The following is a 27,704-nucleotide window of genomic DNA, read 5'->3' as shown; positions in this document are numbered from 1 at the left end:
ACACACAGTGAATACAATTTTGGCCCTTCAGCTATTTATAGCCAAGGTCTATTCAACTGAGAATGGAATTGAAATATTTTGTAAGAACTTGAGTGTGGAAATTGTCACTGAGTTCTGAGATAAATTATCTTATACAGGTCTCAGAGCCAAATGACACCCATTCTGTAATTTCTAAAATCTTTAATACTTGATTCAAATAAATAAGATGTATACATATGTGCATACTTATATTTTCACTGAGTTCCAAGCTAAATGAGTCCATTTTAAGGACCCATTTAAGGGGTTCAGAATTTGATAACATTGATTTTTTTTTTAATTTTTAAAAATGTTTGTTTGTTTTTGAGAGAGAGAGAGAGAGAGGGAGGGAGCGAGCGAGGGGGGGGGAAGAGAGAGGGAGACAGAGAATTGAAAGCAGGCTCCAGGCTCCGAGATGTCAGCACAGAGCCTGTCACAGGGCTTGAACTCATGAGCTGTGAGATCATGACTTGATCACTGAAGTTGGATGCTCAACCAACTGAGCCATCCAGGCGCCCTGATTCTTTCTTTCTTTTTTAAATGTTTATTTATTTTGAGAGACAGTGCGAGCAGGGGAGGGACAGAGAGAAGGGGAGAGAGAATCCCCAGCAGGCTGCACGCTCAGTGCAGAGCCCAACGTGGGGCTCGATCTCACGAACCGCAAGATCATGACCTGAGTTGAAATCAAGTGTAAGATGCTCAACCGACTGAGCCCCCCGCAGGTGCCCCGATTCTTTTTAATTGTTTAGCTCGGTAACATCTGATACATGTATCCTTTGTAAGTTATGATGCTTAGTAAAAAAAATGAGTACCTGTGATCCTACTCCCCAAGAGAAGAGAGCACAGCTGATGTTTCCCGGTCTGTGTCCCTGTCACATCCCCCCACCCCTGCCCCTCTACTCCATGCAGGTAACTGTGGTCCTGGGTGTCCATTGTCCTTTGGCTTGCTTTTCTTTGCTGGTTGTGACACTGTACAGTGTGTGTGTGTGTGTGTGTGTGTGTGTGTGTGTGTGTGTGTGTGGTTCCGGCCTAGGGTAACAGCTGACCTGACATCTCCCTGCCCTCTCTGCATCCCAGCATCGGCCGGACCAGGACTTTGGTGTGGTTTTGTTTGTTTGTCACCCAGCCATAGAAGCCTTCCAGAAGATGTTTAAAAAATGTTTTATTCAGCATTTTTAGTTGTTTTCAGTGAGCAGACTGTTCGAAACATTCGGTCCACTGTCTTGGTAGATATATATATGATCATAAGGCGATTTAAAAATGTATTCCATTTGGTTCATTTCTCAAATAATTCTGAATTGTGGTTGGGGGGTTCATTTGATACTAGTTGTCTAGTCGTTCAGACTCTGTTTTGACTTGTTTCATCACCCGGCACAGGCTGAGATTTTGTCAAGATTCCGGTTTTGCTTGAGGAGAATGCGTCTTGGATTGTTGAGCACCGAGTGTGATGAAAACCCATGAATTCAAGGTTGTTAACAGTGTCGTTCAGACCTCCTGTGTGGCTCATAGTCTTTTTCTTGCTTGAACAGACGTGTTGCTGGGTACGGGGCAGGGCAGGAAGTGCTCTCTCACAGAGCTTTGATGTTTATTACTGCTGTTGAGAGGTTGACTCTCATCCTGTCTTTCTCTGAATGTGATCTGTCCTTTCTCTCTGGGCAGCTTCGAGACCTTTTCTCTGTCTTCTGTGTTTCACAGTTTTATTACAGACTAGGTGTGGATTTCCAGTCTTTTTTTTCCTGCTTGATCTGTGATGTGCACCCTCTACCTGTGGGCTCGTGTCTTTTTATCAGTTCTTGAAATGCCTTTTGATAACCACTCAGACCTTGCCTTTTCTCCCTTCTTTGTTACTCCGCCTGCGTTCTCCCTGCGGGACTATGTTAGAACCTCTCAGGCTACACTCCCTGTGCAGCCACTTCCTTCTCCCGTTTCGGCTCTTTGCCCCCCCCGGGAATCTGTGATTCGGATCAATCTGTCAGAACACCAGCTCTTCTCCCCCGCAAACACTGGGATGTGTAATGCATTTGCTGAGTTTTTATTAAAGTTTTGTGTCCCTTCCCCCGTAAGAAAATCTGCCAGGCCATCCACTGTGGCCCTTACTGTTTTCTGATTTTTCTGCCTTTTATTTCTTTTTTATTTCACATAGAGTTAATGTCTCTTCTGAATCTGAACTTCTTGGGCTTTGCATCTGTTCTGTCGGTGGTGGCTGACACTGACTCTTACTCAGTGATACGTTTCCTTGTGTGTTTCTTAGGAGCTATTATTTTGCTGAATTTCCCATGTGGGAATCTGTAGGATCTAGCTTGGGGATTACTGAACACTTCTGAGTGTTACCTGTTGTTATTTCTATTATAGAAGAATAAGTATTTTTATTGTTTTGGCTCTTTTATGAAGGTAGATACAAAAGTATTATGTTCAATTCCTCTCTACCACCATTTCAATTCCATGAAAGAGAGAACACTTATAATAATCTATTTTAATTTAATTTAACTCCTTATTTTGAAATTCCATCTATGCCCAACTGTTCTCTATACCCCTTATTTTGCATGGTGTCATGAAGGAAGCATGTCGGTGGACTGTGCTGAGTGTTGGGTTACTAGTCGGGGATTATTTTGCAGATGCCGTTTTGTTTAAAGATGTCCTAAACGTGACTACCACCCTGAGATACTACAAGTGATTCACTTCAGTGTTTTTGACCTATTTTAGAATAGTTTGAAAGCTATTAATCAGCACACTCTAGAAATAAACTAGAATCTTGTTATAACCCTATTCACTGTAGAGCAGAAGTTTATGAAAGTAAGTTTTGATGCGAAAGCTAACGTCTCATTATAAACCAAGGGAAGTGTGCCTTACCCTGATACAAATTTGTCCTTTGCCATATAACCTTTTATTCTTTATCACTCTGAAATTTCATTTGTTAAAGGTGTATTTGATTGGCACCGTTTTGCAGATAGTAGTGGCTATTAGTTGAAAGAACCATGTCCATGTTTAGTCAAGAAATTGTCATATTGACTAAATCTGTATTGATGCAGAACTTGTATAGAAATCGTTTGGCACTGGTGAAATTTTTGGCACTGGTGAAATTTTCAGTGCTTAAGATGCATCGGTCAGACATGGGGCTGTCATTTTTTTCTCTTAAAGATAGACTAAGATTAAAACGAGTACAGGGGTGCCTGGGTGGTTCAGTCGGTTGAGCATCTGGCTTCAGCTCAGGTCACGATCTCATGGCTCATGAGTTCGAGCCCCGCATCGGTCTCTGTGCCGACAGCTCAGAGCCTGGAGCCTGCTTCGGATTCTGTGTCTCCCTCTCTCTCTGCCCCTAACCCACTCGCATTCTGTCTCTGTCTCTCTCAAAAATAAACAAACATTAAAAAAAAAACGAGTACAGTTGACCCTTGAACAAGGCAGAGGTGAGGGGCGCTGACCCCCTGCACAGTCGTAAATGCATGTACAACTTCTGACTCCCCCATAACTTAACTATTAGTAGCCTAGTGTTGATCAGAATGAAGCTTTACAGATAATAGGAACAGTTAACGTGTATTTTGTACGTTCTATTTGTATTATATACGATGTTCTTACAGAAAAGTAAGCTAAGTTAGAGACAAAAAGTGATATTCAGAAAATAAGGGAAAATATATTTACAGTACTTACTGTATTTACCCAAAAATCCACATGTAGGTGGATCTGGGTGGTTCAAACACGTGTTCCTGTGTCAACTGTATATCCATCCATTTTGTCCTGAAAACACTGTGACAAAATGGTGACTTCTGTGGCAAAAGGAGCACCAGCAGGAACCTGAGAGAAGATCCAAAGGGCAGGGCTGTAACTGAACTCCGTGGCACAGTCTGGACTTGGCTGTGGAGACACGTGAGGCTCCAGGGTGTATGGCTTCCTGTTGATCAGCCTGCCTGTTCCTTGTACTCCCATTTTGTTTTTACTACTTTTTATTCAGATAATTGTGTTATCACAAACTGATTTCTCTATCTGTATTTTCTTGGCTGTAAAGCTTTCTGTAAGTTAAACATCTAGAGATAGCAGCTCCAAGAGGGAGATTCTAGTTTAATACCTGACATTTTCAACTCGAGAATGATCAGCTGTCCTTTTCCAGAAAGAAGGCAAAATAAATGTAAGTCTAACGTGACCTATTAGACGGTATATTTTCTGTACTTATTTAATAGATTTAGTAATGTACATTCCTCCCTTTGTCCACTCCCATATGTTTTTATTGATTCAAGAAGCACTCATGTTATTGAGGGCGTAGGTAAACCTGCATATTTATACTGGTCAGCCCACATTTCTTGATCACCCTTCTGTATGAAAGACTTTGGAAGTGCGGGGGCACTGGAAATTTGCCTTCAGTCCACCGTGGGGCCTTTGACAGACCCCACATTGGTAGGAAGACCCTGGTCGTGGAGTCCCCAAAACGACCCTCAAGCTCAGTCACTCGCTAGGACGATGTACAGAACTTGGGTTGTTTGAAAAAACTCACGGCTATAAATATGGTTCTTGCCACAGAAGGAAGTCCAAATGCACCCTATCTCTTGAAGCAGGAAATTGACATTGTCATGTACACAGATTAATTTAAAAAGCCAAACACCAGTTTTCAGGGGTCTTTTCTTTGAAGGCTCTTGCGGATGTGCTGGACTTGAGATCAGCACGACGACAGTGGTCAGGAGAAGCAGGCGGTATGCGGGAAGCCGCTGCATAGGCCCCTGCAGGCAACAGGCTGACGGGGTGAGGCTGTGTTCCCCACCTGCCCCTGGTCTCCTTCCCCGTGACAGAGCTCAGAGACGGTGTGTGCACACGCTGAAGCCTGACTTACAGGGGTTGGCAGGTCTGGTGTGTGAATCCTCAGTCTTAGAACACTTGCTGTGTGACCTTGGGTAAATTAAGTTTTCTGACCTTTATGTGTAAAGTGGGACTATTGACCTTGAAGAGTTACCATAAAGATTGTAAGTGACATGTGATGGGTGCCTGGGTGGCTGTCGGTTAAGCATCTGACTCTTGGTTTCAGCTCAGGTCACAATCCTACGGTTCCTGGGTTCGAGCCCTGTGTTGGGCTCTGCGTTGACGGTGCGGAGCCTGCTTGGGATTATCTCTCTCCCTCTTTCTCCCTCTTTCTCCCTCTTTCTCTCTCTTTCTCTACCCTCCCTTGAGTGCACGCGTGCTCTCTCTGTCTCTCTCAAATTAAATAAACATTAAAAAAAAAAAAAAAAACAAGAGAAACGTGTGGAGCACCTGGCTCAGTACCTGGGCCCTGGTGAGTGTCCCTCGAATCATAGGGAGCTCTGCTGTTACCACCTTTCTTCTTAGGCTCGTGCCGAGACTTCGCACGGGGCGATGGTGGTGCCCCACTCACGATGATGCTACCACAAGGGTGTCGTAAGGCATCACACAGAAGTCGGCCTGCCAGCGTGCTCCGTGCATTTACTGGAAGCAAGTGTGTACTCATACACACACCTACATGCTCAGTAAAGGACATCCGTATCACAAATGAAAGCCATGAATTCCGCTGGGAGTTAGTAGGAGGTGAAAGGTAGTTAGGAAATGTCTTAGAAATGAACACGGAGTGTATATAACCCAGAGTCCAGAAGTAAAATCAGGATGCGAGCATGCTCGGTGGTTCCAGAGGACACCATGTCTGGAGGGACCCTCAGGGAGCGTTAGTGGGCTCTCTGTCAGTGCTCCTACAGAGGGAGGCGGCCACAGGGCTTGTGGTAAGGCTGCGGGGAGCTGAGGGTCTGTTGCGATGGCCTGTTCACGCGGGTCAGTCTGCAGGACACATCAGTCACCCCAGGCCAGGGGCACACAGCTCCGAGAGCCAAGGGCAGTAGACTGTGTCTCAAGGAAAACAGCTCTCAGAGCTTTTAAGTCATGTTCAGAGAGGGATCTTCTACAGAAATTGTTCAATTAGAATTTTCCCTTTTTGCGTTTCTGCAACTAACGTGAATTTGGTTTTGATGAATGAAATAAAGCACGTGTTGTATTTTTCCACCTGTGAAAACTGTTTAGAAATTGTTAAGCTTTAAGATAAGTTTGTTATGATGACTTTTGCTCCTCATGTTATCGATGCTCTGCTGTGGTTTCTTTGAAGTCCACACCAGACCATAAACCGAGATCAACAGTTTCAGTCAGAACAACCGTGCTATTTCTCTCACTCCTGTAAACACATGTCTGGATTTATCTCTTGTGCCTTTATTTCTTGTTCAATGATAAACCTACTTCTGATGCAAAAACTTAGTTTTTAAATTTGGGGTTTTTTTGTGGGTTTTTTTTTTTTTTTTTTTTTTTTTTTGGTATGTAGGAGAAAGGAACAATTGAAGTAGAAACAAAGTGATTGTAGAATTAAAACTTTTTACTTCATTTCGTGGACTGAGTAGATCAGTCCCACTGACTCAGTCTTCAGCGCCCACCACTGCCAACTATAGAAGTTACTGTCGCTTCCTTACATGGAAAATAGTATTTACACACGGAGGTACCCAAACCCCACCTTGAGCCCTTTATTAATTGATTCATTTGCCCGCTCACTCGTCAGGAGATATTATTGACCAGCTCGCTCTAGGTGCTAGTGCAGAACATGAGGCAGAGGTTTTGAGAGGAAACGGTGTTCAGATCAGAAGTGCCAGATGGCTGGCCACTGCTGGGCGAGTGGCCGTCGCTCCTCCCCTGCGAGAGAGGAGTGAGTAGGTGAGCACCGTTCACACCGGGTTCTAGAGTCTCAGTACGCTGACGAGGATGTTCCCGTCCGAAGACTCTTCTCTTCCCTGTAAGAAAGACTGTGGCGAATCGGCTGGAGGAGGTGGGAATCCGTGTGTCAACGCACTTCCTAGGCAGACGCTGCCGAGCTCCCGGGCAGTCTCCGCTCCCCGTGCGAGGTTCGCCGTCCTGGACTGAGGCCGAGCGTACGCTGTCGTGTGGTTTCTCCTGTTGGTCAGCAGTAGGCACGGACAGGGACGCGGTGGTTGGTTCCTACGTGTTGGTTTTGCCAGGCAGGCGGAATAAAGGGTTGTTGACAGACCGAGAAGTTGAGGTTCTTTGTGAGGGAAAGTCGTGATGACAAAATCTCTAATGCAAAGGAGACAGAGTGACGAACCGGGGCGTAGAAATCCTTTGAGCGGGTGAACCGACAGGCTAGGAGGTAATAGTTGAAGAGCAGGATCTTTGGAATCTGTTTCAAGGGCCAAGGTCAACACACTTTTTCTGTAGAGGGCCCAAGTGTAAATATTTTAGCGTTGAGCCAAGAGGCAAAACCAAGGCTTTTGGAAATACTTCTCTAATAAGACACGAGATGGATTTCCACAGAAGTCTGCCTGGGCCAAGTTCATAATAATCGAGTGCAGTTTTTTGTGATACAGGCCTGCTAATGAGAATAATGCAGTTCCTTTTAGGGGCGTGGTAACACCTCACTAACCGAGGCTCAGAATAGTGCTCCCCATCACCGAATCGGTTACAGGTGTCGATCTCTTAATGCTAATCTATGAGGAGATTTTACATATTTTGTCTTGGGAGGTGTCTTCACACTGACAAGTGCTCTCAGAGCTGCCGTCAGTCCCTCAGTTACTTTAGTTGAGCGTAATCATTACGCAGAAGGTGCCTGTGGAATTGTTTTTAGATTCTGCTCCTTGTCGTAGATTTTCCACACGTTAAGACTTTGTGGATTAGTCACTTACACATGGTAGTGAGGTGGAGGCCTGTCAGTCGCGGGGCTAAATGGATTTTGAAACATGTGCATTTTCTGGGGACCTGGGTGGCTCAGTCGGTTGAGCGTCCGACTTCGGCTCAGGTCATGATCTCACGGCTTGTGGGTTCGAGCCCCGTGTCTGGCTCTGTGCTGACAGCTCGGAGCCTGGAGCCTCTTCAGATTCTGTGTCTCCCTCCCTCTCTGCCCCTCCCCTGCTCAGGCTCTGTCAAAAATAAACAAACGTTAAAAAAAAAAAAAAAGAAATATGTGAATTTTCTGCCCTTGCCATTTGGGTCCAAAGAATGCTGCTGGGACCGTAGTTTGAGTTCAGGAAATACATCCACTGCAAGTTTGCGGGGAAATGGAGATTCCCTTCTGGTTTTCGTTCAAATGATGTGAGTTGCTTCTTAAGTTGAAGTGCTCGTGGAGTATATGGGTTCTTAGTAAGAGCCCGTTTTATTTCTTTAACCACTTTTTGGCATTACTCATTTTCATATCCAGCCTCTACCGTGATTATTGACACAGTGGGTGTAAAGGACCTAAAAGGCACTCTAAAAGACAGATCACGGATCTACAAGATCTAAAAGACAGTCACGGAGCGAGTACCTCGGCGGCGTGCTCTTTAAAACGGCCTTGTTTCCCCGATCCCTTCCCACTGCAGGTGAAAAGTGACTACATGTCGGAGATAGCTGACCGGGTGGACCAGGACATCGCTTTGAAGCTGGGCTGCCTAGAAATACGGTAAGGTGGCAACTGTGCATGGAGGGCTTTGCTCATCATCTTCGTTAGTTTTGGAAATTATCCAGCTATCTCCATTTTTCTCATAAAGATTATTAATCAAATACCGACTAAAATCTGAGATTTTGAATTAGGTTGTCAGTGCTTATTTCAGGAATCTTCGGGTCTTTTAAAGAGATGTTTCATTGTAATTAGAATGGCGTGATTCGTACCATTGCACATGGGTGAGCAGGTATGAGAGCACACCGCAGTGATTTCCTGTGGTGACAGGTGTGCGATGTCCCAGTTGCCAGCCGCTAGCCAGTGGGTGCTGAGTGGTGCCGTGTGCGAGTGCACATCACGTAAATTGAGACATAAAGAGCCACATATGGCCAGTGGCCACCGTGTTGCAGGTTTAAGGGAAGCGGAAATCTGAGAATATGTTTCTTATTTCTGAGAACGTGTGTCACCATTTGTCATACGTTATCTCCTATGCTACCATTTTAAGATTTGAATAAAAGAATATTTTACGGTTTTCAGGTATGCTTTCAATTAAAATTTCCTCTGGGCTGCTAGTTTAAGATGAGTTGGTTAAACTAGCCACAATTTAATCACGTGTCCTCAAAACAGTGATAATTCCCCCCCATCACCATTTTTTATATTGCGTAAGGCTGTTAGATAACATTTTCTACGAGGACCCCAAGATGGTTAAGCGTAGCTCTCAACTCCTCCTGAAAATGTGTCTTCGACTGTAACTGTATATCCGAGTGACAGAGGCCGTCCCTCACTAGTGTCCACGCTCCTGCTCCACTCCCGGCCCTTCCCGGTGTTACTTAGAGGTGTCCTTGGGCACGCTTTTCTTACTACACGGTCGTGCCGTGTGTTGTCTGCAGCAGGGCTCAGGAGGTGTCAGCTTGCACGTGAGCGGTCCAGGTACCGCTCCGGCTTCTACACAGCTCTCTCCCTCCCTCCCGCTCTGGCCTCCCACGGCACGTTTATCCGTCTCCTCTGCGTCCTGCTCGGTACCAGTGGCTTTATTATGAAATACGATGCTGAAGAAAAAGTTTGACAAATTAGCCACTCCACTAACCACCCTTCCTTCAACCCCCCCCCCCCACCCCCCGCCATGGACAGAAAGCAAGAGAACAAATTATGTGACCCAGTTGGGGCCCTTTTTAATTTTTCGTCTCAATCTAGTACTTTCCATCTTAAATAGGCCAAAGAGAAGCCAATTTAAAAAACAAAGCCAGTATTTCTATTATTACAGACAGGTTTGAAACAGAGTCTTGTTCTATGAAATTACTCGAGGGGATGTGCAGTGTCGTGTCTCCCAAAGCGTCTCCCACAGCAGCTCCAGCCGGGGCTTATGCTTTTGTGTCGAGGGAACCCCCCCGCCCCCCAACTCAGGGCAGGTTTTGTAGAGACAGGACTTGGTTCCAGCAAGACCCGAAACTGCTTGAACGTGCAGTTTGGGGTAAGAAGGTAGAATTCAGACTGTGAACATTCAGAGTGGTGGACGGCACTTACCCAAGAGGAGCCCGGCCCCTCTGTCCCGCCAGAGTATCTGTCCCGTTACTGCCCGTGCGGTTGGCCTTCGTGGCCCACGTGCGTCTGCAGCAGCGGGCGTGATGCTCGCCTGGCCGCAGCAGGAGTCCGCTGTCCCTTAGCTGTCTTGCTCGTAGGTGCAGTCTCTGGAGCAGCAGGCAGCGGACCTGGACTCTCGTGTCTCCTCTTTACCAAGAGTCCAACCTGCTTCACGTCAGAAGAGAAAGTCAGATTGTCCAATAGGGACGAAGTCTGTGTTAACTGACCTCGGCCTCACTGGGGCACGGGAGTGATGCTGGAGGTCAGATCCGGTCTCTATCACATAGTTTATCCGGGCGTTTGCGGCTGAGCCACAAAGTGGTTACTGTTTAGCAACATGGAGATTCCTCGTAGTAATTCCTCATTTGTGTGTAAATGTGTGTCTTCCCCGTTTCAGGCGCTCGTATTGGGAGATGCGAGGCAACGCGCTAGAGAAGAAGTCCAACTATGAGGTGTTAGAGTGAGTACCCCGTGCCGCGAGCACCTTCAGACCCCGGGCTTGCTGTTTACTTCAAGTTCACTTCAGAACCTGAAATACTACTGCTTCTAAAACCATTAGATCTGGAAGAAGGAAAGTTTTTCTAAGGAAAGCATTCTTCATAACAGCAATTGTGTGAACTGACAGTTTAATTTTTTGACAGATGTCGTCAGGCCATTGTATCTCTGTAGATTGAATCACACTGGGGTGAAGTTTCACTTGTAGTTCGCTTCGAATTCAGAATTACCGATTCAGCCTTTATTTATGTTCTCCAGATACATTTACAAAGGGATTTTTCCAAAACAGTGAGATGTGTGAGTTCCTTTTTGCTCATGTATCAGAATATTTAGAATAACTGGAAAATTTTCTGATAATGGAGTTAACTTATGTCTTAGACTGTTGTATTAGTTTGTATTAAATGCATGTGAGCCATGCTGGAGCCTGTGTCTGGGGAGGCTGGAATTCTGTTCTTCATCTTTTTGATAATTAGTGCGGCAAAAGAGAGTTGATGTTTATTATGTCCCGGTAAAGGCCGCTGTTAGCTTGATTAGCAGTGGTGCCACGTGTGGCCAACACTAACTTTTTCTGGCTCTGTTATTACTGAACTAACTCCTTGTGGTATTTGGGAGACGTGGCAAAATAAAGTAAAAGGTTGTCCGTCACTACCCTGCTGTGATAGCAACTTGAACTGACTCCGCATGTTGCTTGGACTCTCTTGGAGCCCGACCCCTGCCACACAGGGGAGGACCCCTGCCATTTTGACAGCAAGATTTTGCAGGGGAGGTGGGGTCATTTACATATAAAAGTAGAAAATAAACATTTTTGGAACTTAGTTACAGAGCAGGTACAACCATTTGAGGTAATAACTGGTTGTAGTAGATGCGATGGTTATTTTTTATAATTAACATGAGCCTCCTTTCTGCCAGGCTGTGAGGGCTGAATGAGTACCACCTGGGCCGTCTGTCCTGTTTGAGGCTCTGAGGGCCAGTTCACGGCCTGATTTCTGAATGCGGTGTGTCCGCCTGGGGTCCGTGACCGCGTGCAGCACAGAGGACACTTCCCAAGTGCTCTGCCTGTGTTTATCTGAGCACCATCTATACATATGTTGTGCCCCTTAACGGACAGGGTAGGGTGAATAGCAGTTGGTTGGAGATGAGTGAAAGAGTTGAGATCAGCTAGGATGTCTTAGCAGGCAGAATTATTTTAGGTAGAATTTTTCCTGACGTTTAGTAGACGGCGTAGAAGCCGTGATGCCATTAATAACCTAAAAGGAGAGCAACTAACATTCACTATGGTTTCGATTTTTGTTTACAATTGCCACACTCTTCAGCCTTCCAGACTCTTGGTGCTTAAAATACAGGTGACCAGAATCGGAGGAATCACTGAGGATCTTGTCTTAGACGATACTGGGCTTGTCCTCAATTCGAGTGGAGGTTCAGGAAAAGCAGGAATAGTTTTACCTATTTGGTTATTTGATTATTTGGTTGGTTGTTCCTTTGTCCGTTTAGCTTTTACTCATTAGTTCACTTAACAGACGTCACCAGGCACCTGCCGAGCCATTGGCCGCCGAGTGCTGGAGACTCAGAGATGAATCATGCAAACTGTCTGCCCTCAGGAGGCTCGCGGCTAGAGGCTGGGCTCCGACAAGTAAGCAGGATCGTGGAGTAGTGTGCTAGAAGCCGAACTAGCAGTACTTGGAGGACGCGTGGGGGGCCTGGTACTTGATGTCTGACGTGGTGTCACAGCAGGTGTGGTCACCCCGTCTCGGAGAAGGAATGTGGGCAGGTGCGATGAGCCTTTGTGAAGGCGCAGAAACAGGAACAATCAGACAGCAGCTAGAAAACCCTCAGTTCACTGTGAGGGGGCGGGTCCTTCTTCACAAGGGCTTGGTCCTTGACATCGGCGGCCGGCTGCTGAGCCCTCTTAGGCGGGACAGTGGTTCGAGGAGGTTTGTGATTCAGAGCTCTGTATTTGCGGGATTGGCATTTTATTAATGAAAATTCAAAATAGAAGCAAAGAACCAAGACACCTCGCATCCCCCCTGTCCACTTGAGAAGGAGCGAGGCTGTGTCGTGGGCGTAGCGGCCCCAGCAGTCAGGAGGGCGGTGGCCAGAGCTGGAGCCTGTGTGCCTGGCTGGCTGGTCGACTTGGGTAAGCAGCCTAAGGAGGGATCCCAGGGCTCTCCTGGTTTCTGTCCTGGGCCACCGGGGATACTGGTCACAGGAAGAGGTTCTGTTTGTGGAGGAGCTAGTTCTGAGGGAACCTGCATGCTTTTTAATGTTTTTAATGTTTATTTATTTTTGAGATAAAGAGACAGAGCGTGAGCAGGGGAGGGGCAGAGAGAGGGAGACACAGAATCCGAAGCAGGCTCTGAGCTTTTCAGACACAGTGTCCGACGCGGGGCTCAAACTCACGAACCGCGAGATCGTGACCTGAGCCGAAGTTGGATGCTTAACCAGCTGAGCCACCCAGGCGCTCCAGGAAACATGCAGGTTTTTTAAATGAAAAGGAAAGAGAAGTGTGGGCTTAGGGCTAGAGGGGTGAAAAGCCAGCGGGTAGGTAGATATGACGATCTGAAGAGGTCTGGCCCATGGTGGATAGTGCCATGAAGTCTGAGAAGGTCCCGGATTATAAATCACCTGGCCGTTAGTGACAGGGTACAGAAGCCACCTGTGCACGTCCTTGGGGTCACCACGGAAGCCCGTCTTGTTGCAGTGACTGGGAACAGATGGTGTGAGCCGTACCCGCCCTGTGTCTGCGAGGCCACAGCAGGAACTGTGATGTCACAGGATGAAGGGAGCCAGGCATACTGTAAAAGGGACACGGAGCACAGGACATCAGGGGCCCAAGTGAAACCTCCACGGACTGGGCATTGACGCATCTGTAGCAGCGAGGACAGATAGTTGGAAGAAGGAAAATGAAGAAGCAGGTATCCGTCAAGGCGGGCTGGTGGCTGCTCTTATTTGCAGACAGGAGTTTTCAGTTCAAGGTCTGTTTGAAATGAAAGTCAAAGATCGCACTGGAGTTGGAAAAAGTTGGCTTATTTGTAAAGATGACAGAAATTGAGGTGACAGGAGCAGAGGACCCGGGTGGGGCCCTGATGGGTGGGCCCGGGAAGTGGGGACTGTGGGGTACTTACTGTCCAGGCAGGGGCCTGTGCTCCTGTTACGGGAGAAATGGGCGCAGCACAGTTTCGGGATCACGCGCCTTGTTAGAGCGTGTGGGGGAAAAGCGGAGTTAGCCGTTACGACGAGGGGAATGTTGCGTGTTCTTACGCAGGTCTGCTGTTTACGTAGAGCAGACACGCTAGGTAAGGAAGAGCGGGGCGGATGTGGGGGCTGGAGTTCGGGGTGTGACCGTGCTGCTCCCTGCGTTGCTGTGGTCAGCCTCCCTCTGGTGGGCCCGCGAAGTCGTGTCACTTGTGTGGCCGCCCTCTCTCTGGGCGACGGGTCAGCTGAGATGCTCTGCGGCCGAGTATCTGGGCCCAGGTCCCGCTTGCACACGGACTGTCCTCACTGTGTGCTCCGGGGTCCTCGTGCGGACTTGTGCCGGCCCCGACTTCACGTTTGCCCGTCCTTCCCGCTGTGATCACGGTCCGGCCGGAGCTCGCCAGGCGGCATGAACACCATACTGTGTACGGTCACTGCAGAGTTTTAGTAAGAAGAAAGCATATAAAGGAATTTCAGAGTGCATCTGTTAACTTAGCTTTGAGCCTTTGGAAATAAATAGTTTTTACGTGTGTACAGAGATAGTAAGACATTCCAGCCGGAGAACATCGGAACCACCCCGTCACCTAACGTAAAAGTGTGTGGATCCCAGCAGTTAGTGTCAGCCACCTTCGCGGTCTCAGTCTTCACGAATATTCTTAGCGCATGGAGCACGTGGTTTAACAGACGAGCAGCCTGGAGACACGTTTTCAGTGACTGCACATCAGCGCCTCCGTCCACCAGACGGGTGAGGCGCACGAGGCGATGTTCGTTTGGCCTGTTGGACAACAAATAATAGCTTGTTTTATGTACTTCAGGCCGATTAGTGTTGAACACCTTCCCATACGTGGGCCACTTCATATTCCTTTTTTTTTTAATTGGCTGTATTTCTTACCAGTTTTTCCAGTATATTTATGTTTTTTTCTTAAGAGGTTTTTGTCATATTAACTGTGTTTATAGTATTTGTTCTGTATGTTCTTCCCAAATTGTCTTTGTCCATCAACTGCGATCAGACGGCTTTCATCACACAAACATATTTTGTGTTTTATTTTTTGTGGGTTTTTTTGAGAGAGAGAGAGAGAGCGCACACGCGCCAGGAAGAGGGGCAGACAGAGAATCTCAGGCTCCAGGCTCCGCAAGGAGCCCAATACAGGGCTTGATCCCATGACCCTGGAGTCATGACCTGAGCTGAAATCAGGAGTCATTGACTCCACTAACTGAGCCACCCAGTTGCCCCTTTTTTTCTTTGTTTTTTTGGTGTAGTAAAATGTGCCAGCATTTTCATTTCGGTTTTGAATTTCAAGACTTGATATTTATTCTGGTTTGTCTTAATTTTTTCTTAATGTTTGTTTATTTTTGAGAGAGAGAGACAGAGCACGAGCAGGGGAGGGGCAGAGAGAGGGAGACACAGAATCTGAAGGAGGTTCCAGGCTCTGAGTTGTCCGCACAGAGCCTGACGTGGGGCTTGAACCCACGGACCCGAGATCATGACCTGAGCCGAAGTCGGACGCTTAACCAACTGGGCCACCCAGGCGTCCTAGACCTGGTGTTTATTCTAAAACCTTTATGGATTTATTTCGATCTTCACATTTGCAAATGTGCAGATAATTTTTTTAAGGAGTTCTTTTTAAGGGTCTGTGTGGTAACAGCTTCTTTGGCTTTTGTAGAGACTGTCTTTGTAGGCTGGTGTAAGGTCATTTCCTTCCAGTCACTTACTAGGAAAAAATTCAGACACACAGCAAGTTGAAAGGCCTGAGCAGCATGCACTTGCCTGTCCGCCGCCCAGACTCTACTGTTAACCTTCTGCTGTATGTGTACAGCACAGATAGATGTTGTAGTGTGCTTTTAAAAATGCATTTTCTGTTCAAGCTTGTGAGTGTCTGTCTTTCCTGGTATTTTGTCTGCCGACCTGTCGGCGACTGAGAAGGCGTGTTTCTCTGTGTGACGGGAGCTCTGCCGATTTCACTCCATGTTTGCTTTATGTTTGTGCTTTTTTATTGGAACACACAGAGTGTTTATCTTCCCGAATCTCGTGTCCTTGTTCAGTTGCTCTTGGTGTGCCTAATCGTGCTTTCTTGTTCCGGGGGGCTTTCCCCCTAAAGTCTGTTTGGTCTTCTTTAGGTTAGCACTGGCCTGGTTTCCATTTCCTTTTCTTATATATTACTGCCCACTTTTTCACATCCTTATACTTTCAGGCATGTCTCTTGTAAGCTTCATAGAGCGGGATTTCTCAAATCCAGTTTGCTAATTAATAAATCATTCTTTTAACTGATGGGTTTAATATATTTGTGTTTATTAGTATGACTGATGCGTTTGGACTGGCTTGTGTTGTCTTTATTTCTGTTGTCTTAATTTTTTTTTTAACTTTGTCTTTTGTGGAGGGGATTTGTGTGTGTACATGTAAGTGTGTGGCTTTTTCTTTTTGATGTCTATTTCTTAATTGGTTTTCTTATTCCAAACTTTCGTCTCTAATGATTCGGAAATTTATAAACCATTTCTGTTCTTTTATTAGTTACCCTTAGGTTTTAGCCTTCCATGTTAACTTAACCGCATCTAGATTTAAAATTATCTTGGGTGCCCGGGTGGCTCATTCGGTTGAGTATCTGACTTCAGCTCCGGTCATGATCTCACAGCTTGTGAGTTCGAGCCCCACGTCAGGCTGTGCGCTGACAGCTCAGAGCCTCGGGTCTGCTCTGGATTCTGTGTCTCCCTCTCTCTCTGCCCTTCCCCTTCTTGCACACACTCTCTCTCTCTTAAAAATAAACATAAAAAATTATAAGTAAATAAAATTATCTTAATCCTCTCTTCTGGAGCACAAGGACCTTGGGACATCCTGACTCTCTGTGGCTCCTTCCAGCTCGCGCGCCGCTTCCCTTATGTTAGTTCTGCCTCTGCTGAAAGCGCACGTGTTAGATGTTATGATTTCAGGCGGATGTTATTGACTTGGCTGCATGCTTCCCACTGTGTCTCTTAAACGTTCTTGTGTTTACCTCGGCCCACTCTTCCGGTGTCCCCCTTGACACGTGTTCCTTGTCCACGCTCAAGGGGTGACAGTCCAGGATGGCTGCTGACACATCTGCCGCCATTTCTCTCTGGCTGCTCCTCCAGCTTCGCCCCTGCCTTGAGCCTGCGTTCGTCTCCTCGCCCAGCTGGGAATGGGACCGACTGCTTGGCTCTGTGGATTTGCATCTCTCATCCGGGAGGTGATGCCGTGAGCTCTGGAACTGTCAGCTGGGACATTTGGACCTTGGTAGCTCTGAACCATTTCCCATCTCTGTTTCTGTCTGTGTCATGAGTGTGTCCCGTCCTCGGATCTGTCCTTGGGAAGCCATCCGTCTTTCTGTCATACCTCGTCAGCTCATGTTTCGTTTCCCCGTTGATACTTTTCAGTTCTACAAGTTCTTTCCTTGGGATGCGATCTGCTCTTTGTCCAGGAACCTCTTGCTGCACGTGCGTGCATATGATGGTGCCAGGACTGTGTCAGTCCTCTGTGACTCTGACTCACTCAAGCCTCCCAGTGCCTTGAATCAGAGCCCGGTGGTCCGAGCTTGGGCAGGCGGGGCTCCAGGGGGCTTCTTGGAGAGCCAGGCATGACAGGCTCAGCTTCACCGCCCTCGGGTCCGGGCCTTCTCACTTCTGCTTCTCACTTCTGCTCATTTCCTTCTTAAGTGGTTTGCCTTTTTAAGAAATGTGTTCTCAGTCGTCTTTGCATGTAATGTATCTCTCTGCAATTGTGGGTGTCCTTGTCTCTGTCCTCTGCTAATTGTCAGCTGCATGGATGGGGGCCCTCCTGCCGCCCCAGCACCTAGCGGTGTCTGACGTTTATAGGTGTTCCATCCATTGGCATTTCTTTTTTTTTTTTTTAATTATTTTAAGTTTGTTTATTTTTAGAGAGAGAGTATGCGCATGCACAAGTAGGGGAGGGGCAGAGAGAAGGAGAGACCGAATCCCAAGCAGGCGCTGTGCCATCAGTACAGAGCCCGACTAGGGGCTCGAACTCGCGAACAGTGAGATAATGACCTGAGCCGAGATCAAGAGTCGGATGCCTAACTGACTACACCACCCAGGTGCCCCCCAGTATTTCTTGAGTGAAAACAAATTCATGATTTAAAATTAACTGAAGCAAATTATAATTTTGCACTGTTTTCGTTGTCTTTTTTCTTAATAGCAATCTAGTGCTTTTTTAGCTGCCTATGTAATCAGAGAAGAAGCCGCTGACAGATTTGGCATGAATCGACAGTTCTTGACTAAGACAGAAGGTCATCTCTCTTTCATACAGAACAGGCCTAGGTGGTCAGCGCTCGTCACCAGGGTGCCAGGCCTCTTTAATCTGGCCATCCCAGCATCCGTGGCCTGCCACCCCGTGACCCAGTCACATTTGTACTTCAGCCCCACAGAGGAGGAAGAGGCGGGCATTCTCTCTGTCTCCCCTCCCTGCAAGGACACGGGTATGTACAGAGTACTGTCCCTTGGAGGGACGGTGGCTGAGTCTCAGTCACATGGCCACACCTGGCTGCAAGGGAGGAGCACAGTACTGGACCCGGCCAAAAGACAGCCGTCTCTACTGCAATTAGAGAATTTTTGTATTTATCAGTTTTTAAGAGGCCTAAGGTATTTTAGAGGTTAGATATCTCAGTAGTATTTTTATATTAAAGATACTCAATTCTGAGAGTTTTGGGGCAAGGATGAGAGAGATACTATATGAAAATGCACACTTTAGTTATATTTTTAACATCAGTTTTGGTTGCTTTTTTTTCCCGGGCTTTACATCTTTGAGGAATTATGTCCACAGAGTATTAGTTAACCAAGGTCTCAGTGTTCTCAGAAGTAGTGCCAAAGGGGAAATAAATTCATCTTTGACGGAAGAACTTCTTGAGAGTGAAGCTAATTCTGTACTCGGGTCTCCAAAACCTGCTGTGTTGTGGGTCTGGAGACTTGGAGACACGTGTGCAGGTCAGGGCCGCTGGCTGGGAGTGTCTAGGCAGGACCCGGTGCGCTCTGGAGAGTTCTTCTTGGTGCGTGGTAGACCCAGGGGTCAAGAAGGCGCTGAGGGAGGGGAGGACTGCTGGAGCAGGTGCCTCTGCACCTGCCGGAGGGAGGGGTGTGGGCAGCACTGGGACGCGGGTCGTTGGCCCTGAGACGTGGGAAGGCACAGCTTTGTTTGAAGTTGAGCAAAAGGGAAGGAGAAGGAAGTCCTGTCCATCAGTAGTGGTTTAAGTATTTCCTGTGAAGGACAGAGGTAAATTCAACATTCATCAAGAGGATTCTGGTTTAAAATTCATCACAAATACAGTTTTGAGTCCCAGGAACCCTAAATCTCAACCAGTATATTTACTGGTTTGGGAACCTTGCTGTCTGACGGCACCTTCCGTGCGGTTGGCTGTTTACACTGGGTCTCACTTGGGAAGAGGGAGCGTGTGGTTCTTCTGCCCGTTATCTGACGTGGCGCCCAGTATGAGCAAGAAAACGAGCACAGCCTTGGTTTCCTGGAAGCTTCAGGGAAAAAGAATTTGCATCTTAGAGACTAAATGGCTAGAGAGCTGCCATTCCTGAGAGCAAAGTGGGAAGAACATGGCTCACGTGAACAGGCGGTCCCAGCTCCCTCCCGGAAGAGCTGCGGGCACCCTGCTCCTTGTTTCAGGGCTTCGGGAGGTTCGAGCCCCGCGTGGATGTCCCACAGTGTCCATGCAGCTGTACCCGGCATCACCCTTGCCCTTCCTGAGGAGCCCTCGGCCCGCGGCCCCGGGCCCAGGACGGTCAGGGTGCCTCCAGTCCTGGACCCAGCGCAGCGGCCTACGGTGGTGGAAGTGTCTGTGTGCCCAGCCGGCCCCGTGAGGCCACCGAGCCCCTGAGATGTCACCCCAGCGACAGGGAACTAGATTTTTATTTTGTTGGTTTACTTGTAATTAAGTTTTAGTTAGTTAATATATAACTTCAGGAGTAGAATTCAGTTGAGTCCTCACTTCTGCCCACCACCCAGGGCTCATCAAGACAGGTGCCCTCCTTGGTCCCCATCGCCCGGCTAGCCCATGCCCCACCCCCTCCCGCCATCAACCCTGTTTGTCCTCTGTTGTTGAGAGTCTCTTGTGGTTTGGGAAACTGGATTTTTAGATTAATTTTAACTCATTTAAATTGCTTCACATGGCTACTGTAGTGAACAGTATGGCTCTCACCGAATGTTACTATCTTGTCAGCTGTCTGTAGGTTAGGAAGGTTCCTTTGAACTCGTGTGGAAATTGAAAACCTTGTGCCTGAGTTTGGGAATTGGGGTTTGGCAGGAATCTAAAAGGTCCTTGTAGATAATTTTTTGTCAAATGAATTTATGTGAATTTAGGATCCGCCCTTTGACAATCATTTATGTAGTAAGGAACTACCTCACAACAAAGGTCTTATAACCAAGTTGTATTGTGTTTAAGATGTAGAAGTAGGATCTGTTCGATTCCCGTCGTCCGACAGTTGTGGAGCTTGGGTTCCGGTGAGTTCTACGGCGCCAGAAGCCAAGCTCGAGCCTGCAGATGAGCGGGCACGTCGTGACCAGAGCCGGGCGCATGGCTTGCAGAGGCGGCCTCGTATTGAAAGTGGGACAGGCTGCCTGTTCCTGCGGGGGGGTCCTAAGAGAGGGTCTAAATTTAGATGTCTGTAATAGGCCCTCCCTCAAACCTAGAACGCCTGAGGCGCTGCTGGGGTTTCTGGCGTCCCCACCACGAAGCCCAAAGCAGACTGGCTTCCTGATTACATGAATGGAAATGTGTTGTTGAATTTTTTCACTGGCTTTGCTTACTTGAGCCTCATTTTTATTTTCTCCTTGCCAGGTGTCACATTTAAAAGACCTCTAGCACATAGACGAAAGTTACAGAGCCATTGCTCGAAGTAGTTGGAAAAGCTATACTTGTTAGCATTAGTTGGTCTTAGCTTCGCACCCCCGCCCCCCACCCCGAGATGGAGTTGCCTTCATCTTGGAAGTAAAAGTAATGCCTAGGAATCGCCTTCATTTTCACAAAGTATCCCTCTCTCATTTTTCACAAAACATACGGCCCTCTTGGTCCCTGTTTAATGTTCCCATCTGTGACAGAAACGAGTATGATAAATCCTTTGCTCTCCACTTGACTCCACGAAAAGTGGATGCATCACGCGGTTGAGTTGTGGCAGTTCTGGTCTCACAGTCGGGAGGAGGACAGTCCCGCCCTGGGCCTCCCCTCACCCCGGCACTTTGGTGGCCTACTGCCTCCTCGAAACCCCCACCAGGAGGTACACCTTGCTTGCACCCACCGTGTCTGAAACAGACCTGCCCCCAGCCCCCCCTTCTCGGGGCGAGGGGTCCTCTCACATGTGTCCAGTCATTGGGCACTAACAGCCTTGTGTCCGGAAGACCCGAATCTCTTCGCCTGTCACTTCCTCTGCTGCCCACCCCACCCCAGCCCCTTCCCTGGGCACCTGCCAGCCTTCCTCCCACCTGCTCTTCCGGCTGTCCTCCCCCTCCCCCACCGTGTGTTCTGCTTATGGCAGAAAAGTGTCACACCTTGCTCTGCTCAGACAACAGGGAGTCAGGCATGTGGGCCAAACTCTGACCAGACAGGAGGGGCATCGGTGGTATTTCTGGAGGAAAGGAAACTGCCCCCTTGGAGTCATAGGGACTTGACACGTTCCTGCTGCATTCTCGGCACCACTGTTTGCCGCAGGAAGCAGCGTTCCCATTTTACGAACAGGTAACCTTGGGTCTCTAGGTGTTTAGTAACAGCCACATCTGTCCTGTGGCGAGGCGAGGATTCCCGTCCAGATCTCTCTGTATGGAAAGTGCTTTCTATGAGGGAGCAGTTGCCCTGAAAGGAGAATAGGGGAGGAAACGCTGGGGAATAGCGCCTCGGGACTCTAGGCTGCTTCTCTCTACGTGCTTGTCCTGCTACTTCCCTGGTGATTAGCACCCAAGCCCTTAATGCAAAATTCCTGTCTGTTTGTGCAGCGAGGAAGGGAAGGCCCTGGGGGGACACTGTCCCTCTTTTACAGCCTCTCAGCACAGATTTCAGCGGAGCTGAAAGGATCAGCCAGGGGAGTTACAAAGGGAGGTGGTTAGAAAAATAAATGGAAACTATAGTAAATGAAAAATGTAATAAAAGATAGTAAATGAATACATGAAAAATATAATAAATGAAAATATAATAAAAACAAGTGGGTTGTATGAATTAACTGAGTAAGTGGAACCAGGAAACGGTATGTTGAGAGAGAGTTTTTATAAGGATGCAGTGAACATAATAACAGTAACAGTGAAAAGAATGGGGACCGAAGCCAGTTTTGGGTTTAGCAAGGAGTTTGTTGGTTTAGGTGCTTAGTAGTAGTCAGATTATAGAATAGGGGATTGAAATGTTTGGATAGGGGATCAGCCACGTAAATGCTGCATGATTCTGTAGTTTTGTTGATAATGACAGCTAACTTAAAATTACGGAGAAAGAAGTCACCCCTTTCGTATCATCTTTTAATATTTTCCATTTAGCTTTCCTTATGTAATTCTGAAAAGATACCACCGTGCCAGTGTTTTCCTTCTTGATCCTTTTATACCCTCTACCTGTCTCCCGACAGGCGGTAAGGTCTGCAGAGGCGCGATTTTGTGTGGCACATGAGGGCCATCTAGTGGCCAAAGATCCCGGTGCCCTTGGCACCAAAGGGACTGTGGAAAAGGAGAGTGATCAAGTCTTTCTGGTCTGTTTTCTCGGCCAGAGCACTTTGAGGCTCGCGATAGGCGATAGTAATGACCAGTTCTGCAGCCTGATCTACAGAAAGTCACGGGGCCTTCTAGCATTTCCACTCATTTAGCCTTCTGACATTAGGCAGATCCCCTGATTTCTTGAGTTCCGTTTCCTGTGTGGAACACAGGTGATAAAATGTGGTTAGCCAAACGAGTCCCTTCATCAGAAATGGTTTACTTAAACAAACTAGTCGCCTTTTAGGATTACTTCAAGGAATGTTTTTTAAACTTCCATGGTTTATCCCAGACCTTTTCCTACTCTGGCCAGTCGGCTTTCTCTGCAACTCTGTCCCCCAGTTGAAACTGGCGTTTGCGAGGCTGACCCTTCCGGCGGCGTGTTCCTACACCGTGCTCGCCGAGAGGCGCTGTGTGTACAAGGCTCGTCAGCAGTGAGGGGTAAAAGGGAAAGAGACGTTCTGCTGAAACCAACTTATACTGGTATTTTCTACTCACGTCCAGAGAATGATTTGTCCCACCCCTTCCATGACTGTGCTGGTAAATGGGAGCTTTGTTCTATTTCCTTCCTTCTTGAATGCTATATGGAAGGACAAAGAATTAAAATCGCTTTTATGTTCTTGCAACAATGTCATTATATTAATTGATTTGGTGGTGTTGTTTGTTAATACGCTTCTTTTTATATTTCAGAAAAGATGTTGGTTTGAAGCGATTTTTTCCTAGGAGTTTACTGGATTCTGTCAAGGTAATTGGAATCTGTTTTATTGTAATCGAATGACCATGTTATATAAATACCTCCCCCGTGGTGTATGGTTTTCTCCCCTGGGTGTAAAAGTTACAACGTAAAAAAGCTAATCGTGATTTTGCTTATATTAATGGCAAGTAGATTTTTGTAGGCACAGCTTTCTCCCACAAAGCCACTGTTTCACTTCTTGATTATGTGTGACACTCAGCTAAGTACAAGACTAAGAAAGATGCACGCACGGTAGGCTTTGTCACCTCGGCCTGTCTGGTCTCGGGTGCCATGGCACACGAGAGCCAAGAAGCGGTGTGTAGAAGAACCACAGCGGTAGCTGAATGCTGTGTGTCTGCGCACGCCGTGCCCACGTAAGTGCCCTGTGGAGGCCCGTCCTCTCTTGTTTTGACCCCGTGGACACCCCTCCTCATTAGTAACTTCTGCACAGCGCCACCTTCTCTCCCTCCCTGCTGTGGGAACGTCAGGGGAGGGACACCTGGGGCCCGTGAGGTGTGGTTTCCCACCAATCCAGAGCGTGTGCCGGGCCGGTCAAGTGCGGGGGGCCGGACTTTGGGTCAGAACAGAGTCCTGCCCGTGGGAGCTGTGCCATTTACAAGGCCCGTGGTCTTGGGCCTGTTTCTTATTTCCTCAATGAAGAAAATAGTCTTTTGGGGGGTGTGTGTGAATATTTAATAGGTTCATGTATGGATGTTACCACGGTGTCCGTAACGAGGCAGTGTATCAAGGTGGCTGTTCGTGCTCTTTCTATCACAGAGGTGGTGTTCTGTACCAGAATAGTCACACAGAAGACCACACGAGCAGGATAAGACGTGTGCTATAGGAGAAGGTAGCACACTGGTCCAGAAACCTGGCTGTGCAGCCAAACTGCCCTGGTGAAAATTCTGACTTCATCACCGTGAATTGCACGGGATGTTGGCCACGTTACTTAACCTTACTGTGTTTCCGTTTCCACACCTATAAAGTGGGGACCAAACCACTTTCTAACACGTGGGCTTCGTACGAGGATGAATGGATTCATAAGTATAAAGTCTGAGAACAGTGAACACAGAGCTCACTAGGTGTTCTCTGGTGTGAGGAGGGAAGGAGCACAGAGCCTCTCACTCATGCCGATAAAATGCCGAGTCAGCAGTCTATTGCATTAATCGTTTCTGCCCAAGGGTTTCTTGGCCCTTGTGCTGTTACTGTCTGTTCTTTATATATAGTCGACCATGTCCCGTTGCCTGTCATTGGGTCATGGTGTTGGTGCAATTTACCAAATGCAGTCTGTGACGAAGGCCCTGTGTCCAGGCATCCAGGTTCTGCTTGTTCTTGGTCTCATCGAGAACAGGACTACAGGCACTAGTTCTCGGTCTCCCTGAGTCTGTCTGCTCAGCCTCACGTGGGAGGTGGTCATGCCCCGCCATCACACAGCTTCTGGAGAATCTTACGGGAAGCAGATACAGAGGTGTTATTTTTAAAGTATAAGGTACTTGATACGAATGTAACGAGACACAGTTGAGAGGGGGAAGTATACTCTTCTGTAACGTCTCAGCCTCTCTGGTTTCTAGTGTTGCCGTCCTGCTCTTTCATTTGCATTCCCATTTCCTGATCTACTCCCCACACGCTGGAGTGAATTGTCGGGGTACCAGCTCTCTCAGCATACTCCGAGCAGGTGATAAGGGCCAGGTACAGAGATGGGCGGGACAGGCAGCTCGCAGACCTGGCATGAGCTAGGTGGCTGTTGTGGGGAGGGGTGCGGTCCGAGACAAAGAGCTTTAAGGAAGTCCGGCATAGTGGGAGGGGTTGGAGGCGAGATCCGGGGTGTTTGGAGGTACCCGAGAGCGAGAGGGTTGTGTCCTTCTGGAGGGTTTTGAGGTGCGGGCCGTCCGTACTCCTGGGGTTGCGGGACGGTGTGACCTGGAAGAGTCACGCCGTGGCTCCAAGAAGGCCTTGGACAATCGAGTGGAAGGGATGCCTCTGTGCGTGGATCTGCAGTTCGTGGGTGGGGTGGGGAGGAGGCGTTCACACGAGTAAAAGGCACGATTCTGTAGTGCGTTCACGTCACTGAACGGACAAGCATCGTAGCCACTGTGAATGGAAAAGCAGGAAAATATGTGAAAGTAGCTGGACCGCGGCCACGGTGTCCTGAGTGGCGCTCAGGTGTGAGCCCCGTGGCGGCCTCAGAGTCACTGCAGTCTTTTCCGTGCTTCGTCACGAGAGGTATGACTGCTGTTGTGTGGGAATCCAAGAAGGTACCCTGGGGCAAGCGTAGCCGAGTGGACCCGTGGTGCCCCCTGCCCCCTCCCCATCCCCGGCCCCGCGGCCGGCTCTCCCAGACCGGGCCTTCTGCGCCCTGTCGTGGTCTCCTCGCACCACAGGTACAGGCCGGGGACCGCTCTCCTCTCTCAGGACCCTGCTCAGAACCCTGGTCTTTACTTTCTCAGGCCCACATTCACGGGGATTTCCTTGTCCGCGTTGGGTCGGCCTGCCTCCGCTGTATTTCAGATCCACCAGGGCATGGATAGCGCCTGCCGCGTCCCCAACGCTGTGTTTGCAGTCGTGCCCGGCGATCGGTGACGTAGATGACGCCGTGGACAGCATCAAGAGCGGCTGACGGGGGGAGAGTTAGCGGGGAGCCCTCTGGAGGGGGCACCGTGGAAGGAAGGCATGCGGCTGGGGGTCAGGCCTGCTCAGGAGAGCAGCCCCGGGAGCCCGCTCCCCTGACAGCACTCGCCCCTCCGGGCCTCTTCCAGGTCGTCCCCCGGGTCCGTGCCGACCGGCCTCCCTGTCCTGACACTGCTGCCGACTCGGGTGGGCTTTTCTGGCCACCCCGAGCTCCCCCAGATGGCAAGCGGCCACCTGTGTGGGGCGGGGCGGGGCGCAGCAGCTTTCGGGGGGCTGCGGGCGTGATGGCTGTGCAGAGTGCAGAATGGGAGCCCGGACAACAGGGTGGAAGCAGGCAGAGGTGGGGCGGGTGAGGGCCTGCCACGCGAGCAGAAAGGGAGGCACTGACCTTGGGGAACACGAGAAAACCTTCCCTGGGCAGCTGTGATTTGAGAAGCTCAGTTGCTGCTGCTTTTACTGCAAGTAGGGGACAACAGGATTTGTACCTACTGCTTGGTGTCGGTGTAGATTCATCTAGAGGGTCTCCCCTGAGTTCTAGTGAGAGAACCGAAGTACTTTTGTAAAACAGGTAAAGTCTGTTTGGTTTCTTAAGTAGCTAAATCGGTAGTTCATTCCCATAGGCCAGCACTTCTTTACCCCGTGCGTGAGTCTGTCCAGCCGTGCCCTGCTTGCTGCCCGAGTCCGCGGAGCCACTCTCGGCACAGGCCTGGGTGGCGGTGACAGCTGTAGGACAGAGCGCGCTGTGTTCAGACCGTTCCTCCTTCAAAACCGTTGCCAGTGAAACTTCGGCTAACGAGAGACTCATAGCCGCTTCTCGCTTCTCCCAGAACGGCCCTGCGGTAGGGCCGGATTCGTTCATGCTTGCTTCCCGGAAGTAGGCTAGGTCAGTCCATTTGCTTCTCCGAAGGCCGTTGCAGAGGCTGGTGTGCAAGGGCGGAGAGGCTGCCTTGTTGCGTTTGGTGGAGCTTAAATGAGCTGTGACAGGAGAGAGGAGGGGAGGTCTGCGCCTCGGTTCCCAAGCATAATTGACAAAGTACTGTAAGTCTCGGTCTCTTCGATCCTAGTCGTGCCAGAGACACGTCTCTAAAAACACTGCACCGGGAAAATGAACAGGCAAACGCAGCCTGAGGAACGGTCTGCCAGGGTCTGATGATTACCCTTCAGAAGTGGCGAGAAGCTGTCACGGCTGGGGGACACTGAGGAGACACGAGTAAACGCAGCGTGAGGCTCAGGAACAGTGAGAGGCTGTTGGCGGGCAGCCCGGTGAGATCCAGGCAGGGTCTGAGGTTGAGAAAGTGGTGCCGGTGGGTGTCATGTGACACGTCGACCCCGGGGGGCCGGGGGCCGTCTTTGCAGCCCTCGTGTAGATCTGAAGTCCGGTAGCAGGTAGAATAGCCAAGTTCTGTTGATTTGCATACAACCCCCAGTAGAAATCTCATTTCAGAAGGAGAAGAGCTGAGAGGCCAGTAGTTCACAGACCTCCGAAGCAGCTGTATGCTTCCCGAGGGATCAAGAACACGGAGCTTCATCCTGAGCGAAAATGGTCCTTGCCCGCATTCCTGCGATTAGCAGGTGGCCACTGCAGGCTTAGCACCTTTGTGAATCGCGGGAATGCCCAGCTTGGCGGTCATTCGGCTGTCATTCCTGGCGCCCGCAGACCAGAAGGGGCAGGCGCACCGGGGAGAGCAGACTGACGGACGGGTGGACGGCCAAGACGTGGCATATCACCCAGCCATAAAAAAGAAGGGAAGCTTGCCGTTCGCAACAACACGGATGGACTTCAGGGCATCATGCCACGTGAAATAAGTCAGAAAATGACAAACACTGTCTGATTTCACTTACGCGTGGAATCTAGAGGCAAACAAAACACTGAGCCCGTAGATCCAGAGGGCACATCGATGGCTGCCAGGGGAGGGGTGAAGGGGGTCAAAGACACGGCCTCCTGCTTATAAATAAGCTGTGGGGGTGTC

At 48.8% G+C, this 27,704-nt stretch overlaps 1 protein-coding gene across 16 annotated transcripts in view; it reads left to right on the top strand.

The window, feature by feature from the left end:
- The window catches only part of PTK2 (protein tyrosine kinase 2), a 257,923-nt gene that overhangs the window by 115,983 nt on the left and 114,236 nt on the right, over positions 1-27,704 (top strand). For all 16 annotated transcript variants that reach the window (XM_078441853.2, XM_078441844.2, XM_078441846.2 and 13 more), the window contains 3 exons: positions 8,355-8,434; positions 10,392-10,454; positions 23,064-23,118. In XM_078441853.2, the coding sequence (XP_078297979.1) occupies positions 8,355-8,434; positions 10,392-10,454; positions 23,064-23,118 (198 nt within the window). The remainder of the gene's footprint in view (positions 1-8,354; positions 8,435-10,391; positions 10,455-23,063; positions 23,119-27,704) is intronic.

The sequence above is a fragment of the Panthera onca genome, chromosome F2 (genome assembly GCF_046562875.1).
Source record: "Panthera onca isolate mPanOnc1 chromosome F2, mPanOnc1 haplotype 2, whole genome shotgun sequence".
Taxonomy (NCBI): domain Eukaryota; kingdom Metazoa; phylum Chordata; class Mammalia; order Carnivora; family Felidae; genus Panthera; species Panthera onca.
Note: the sequence above shows the minus strand (reverse complement) of the source record. Positions and strands in the feature narration are given on the sequence as shown.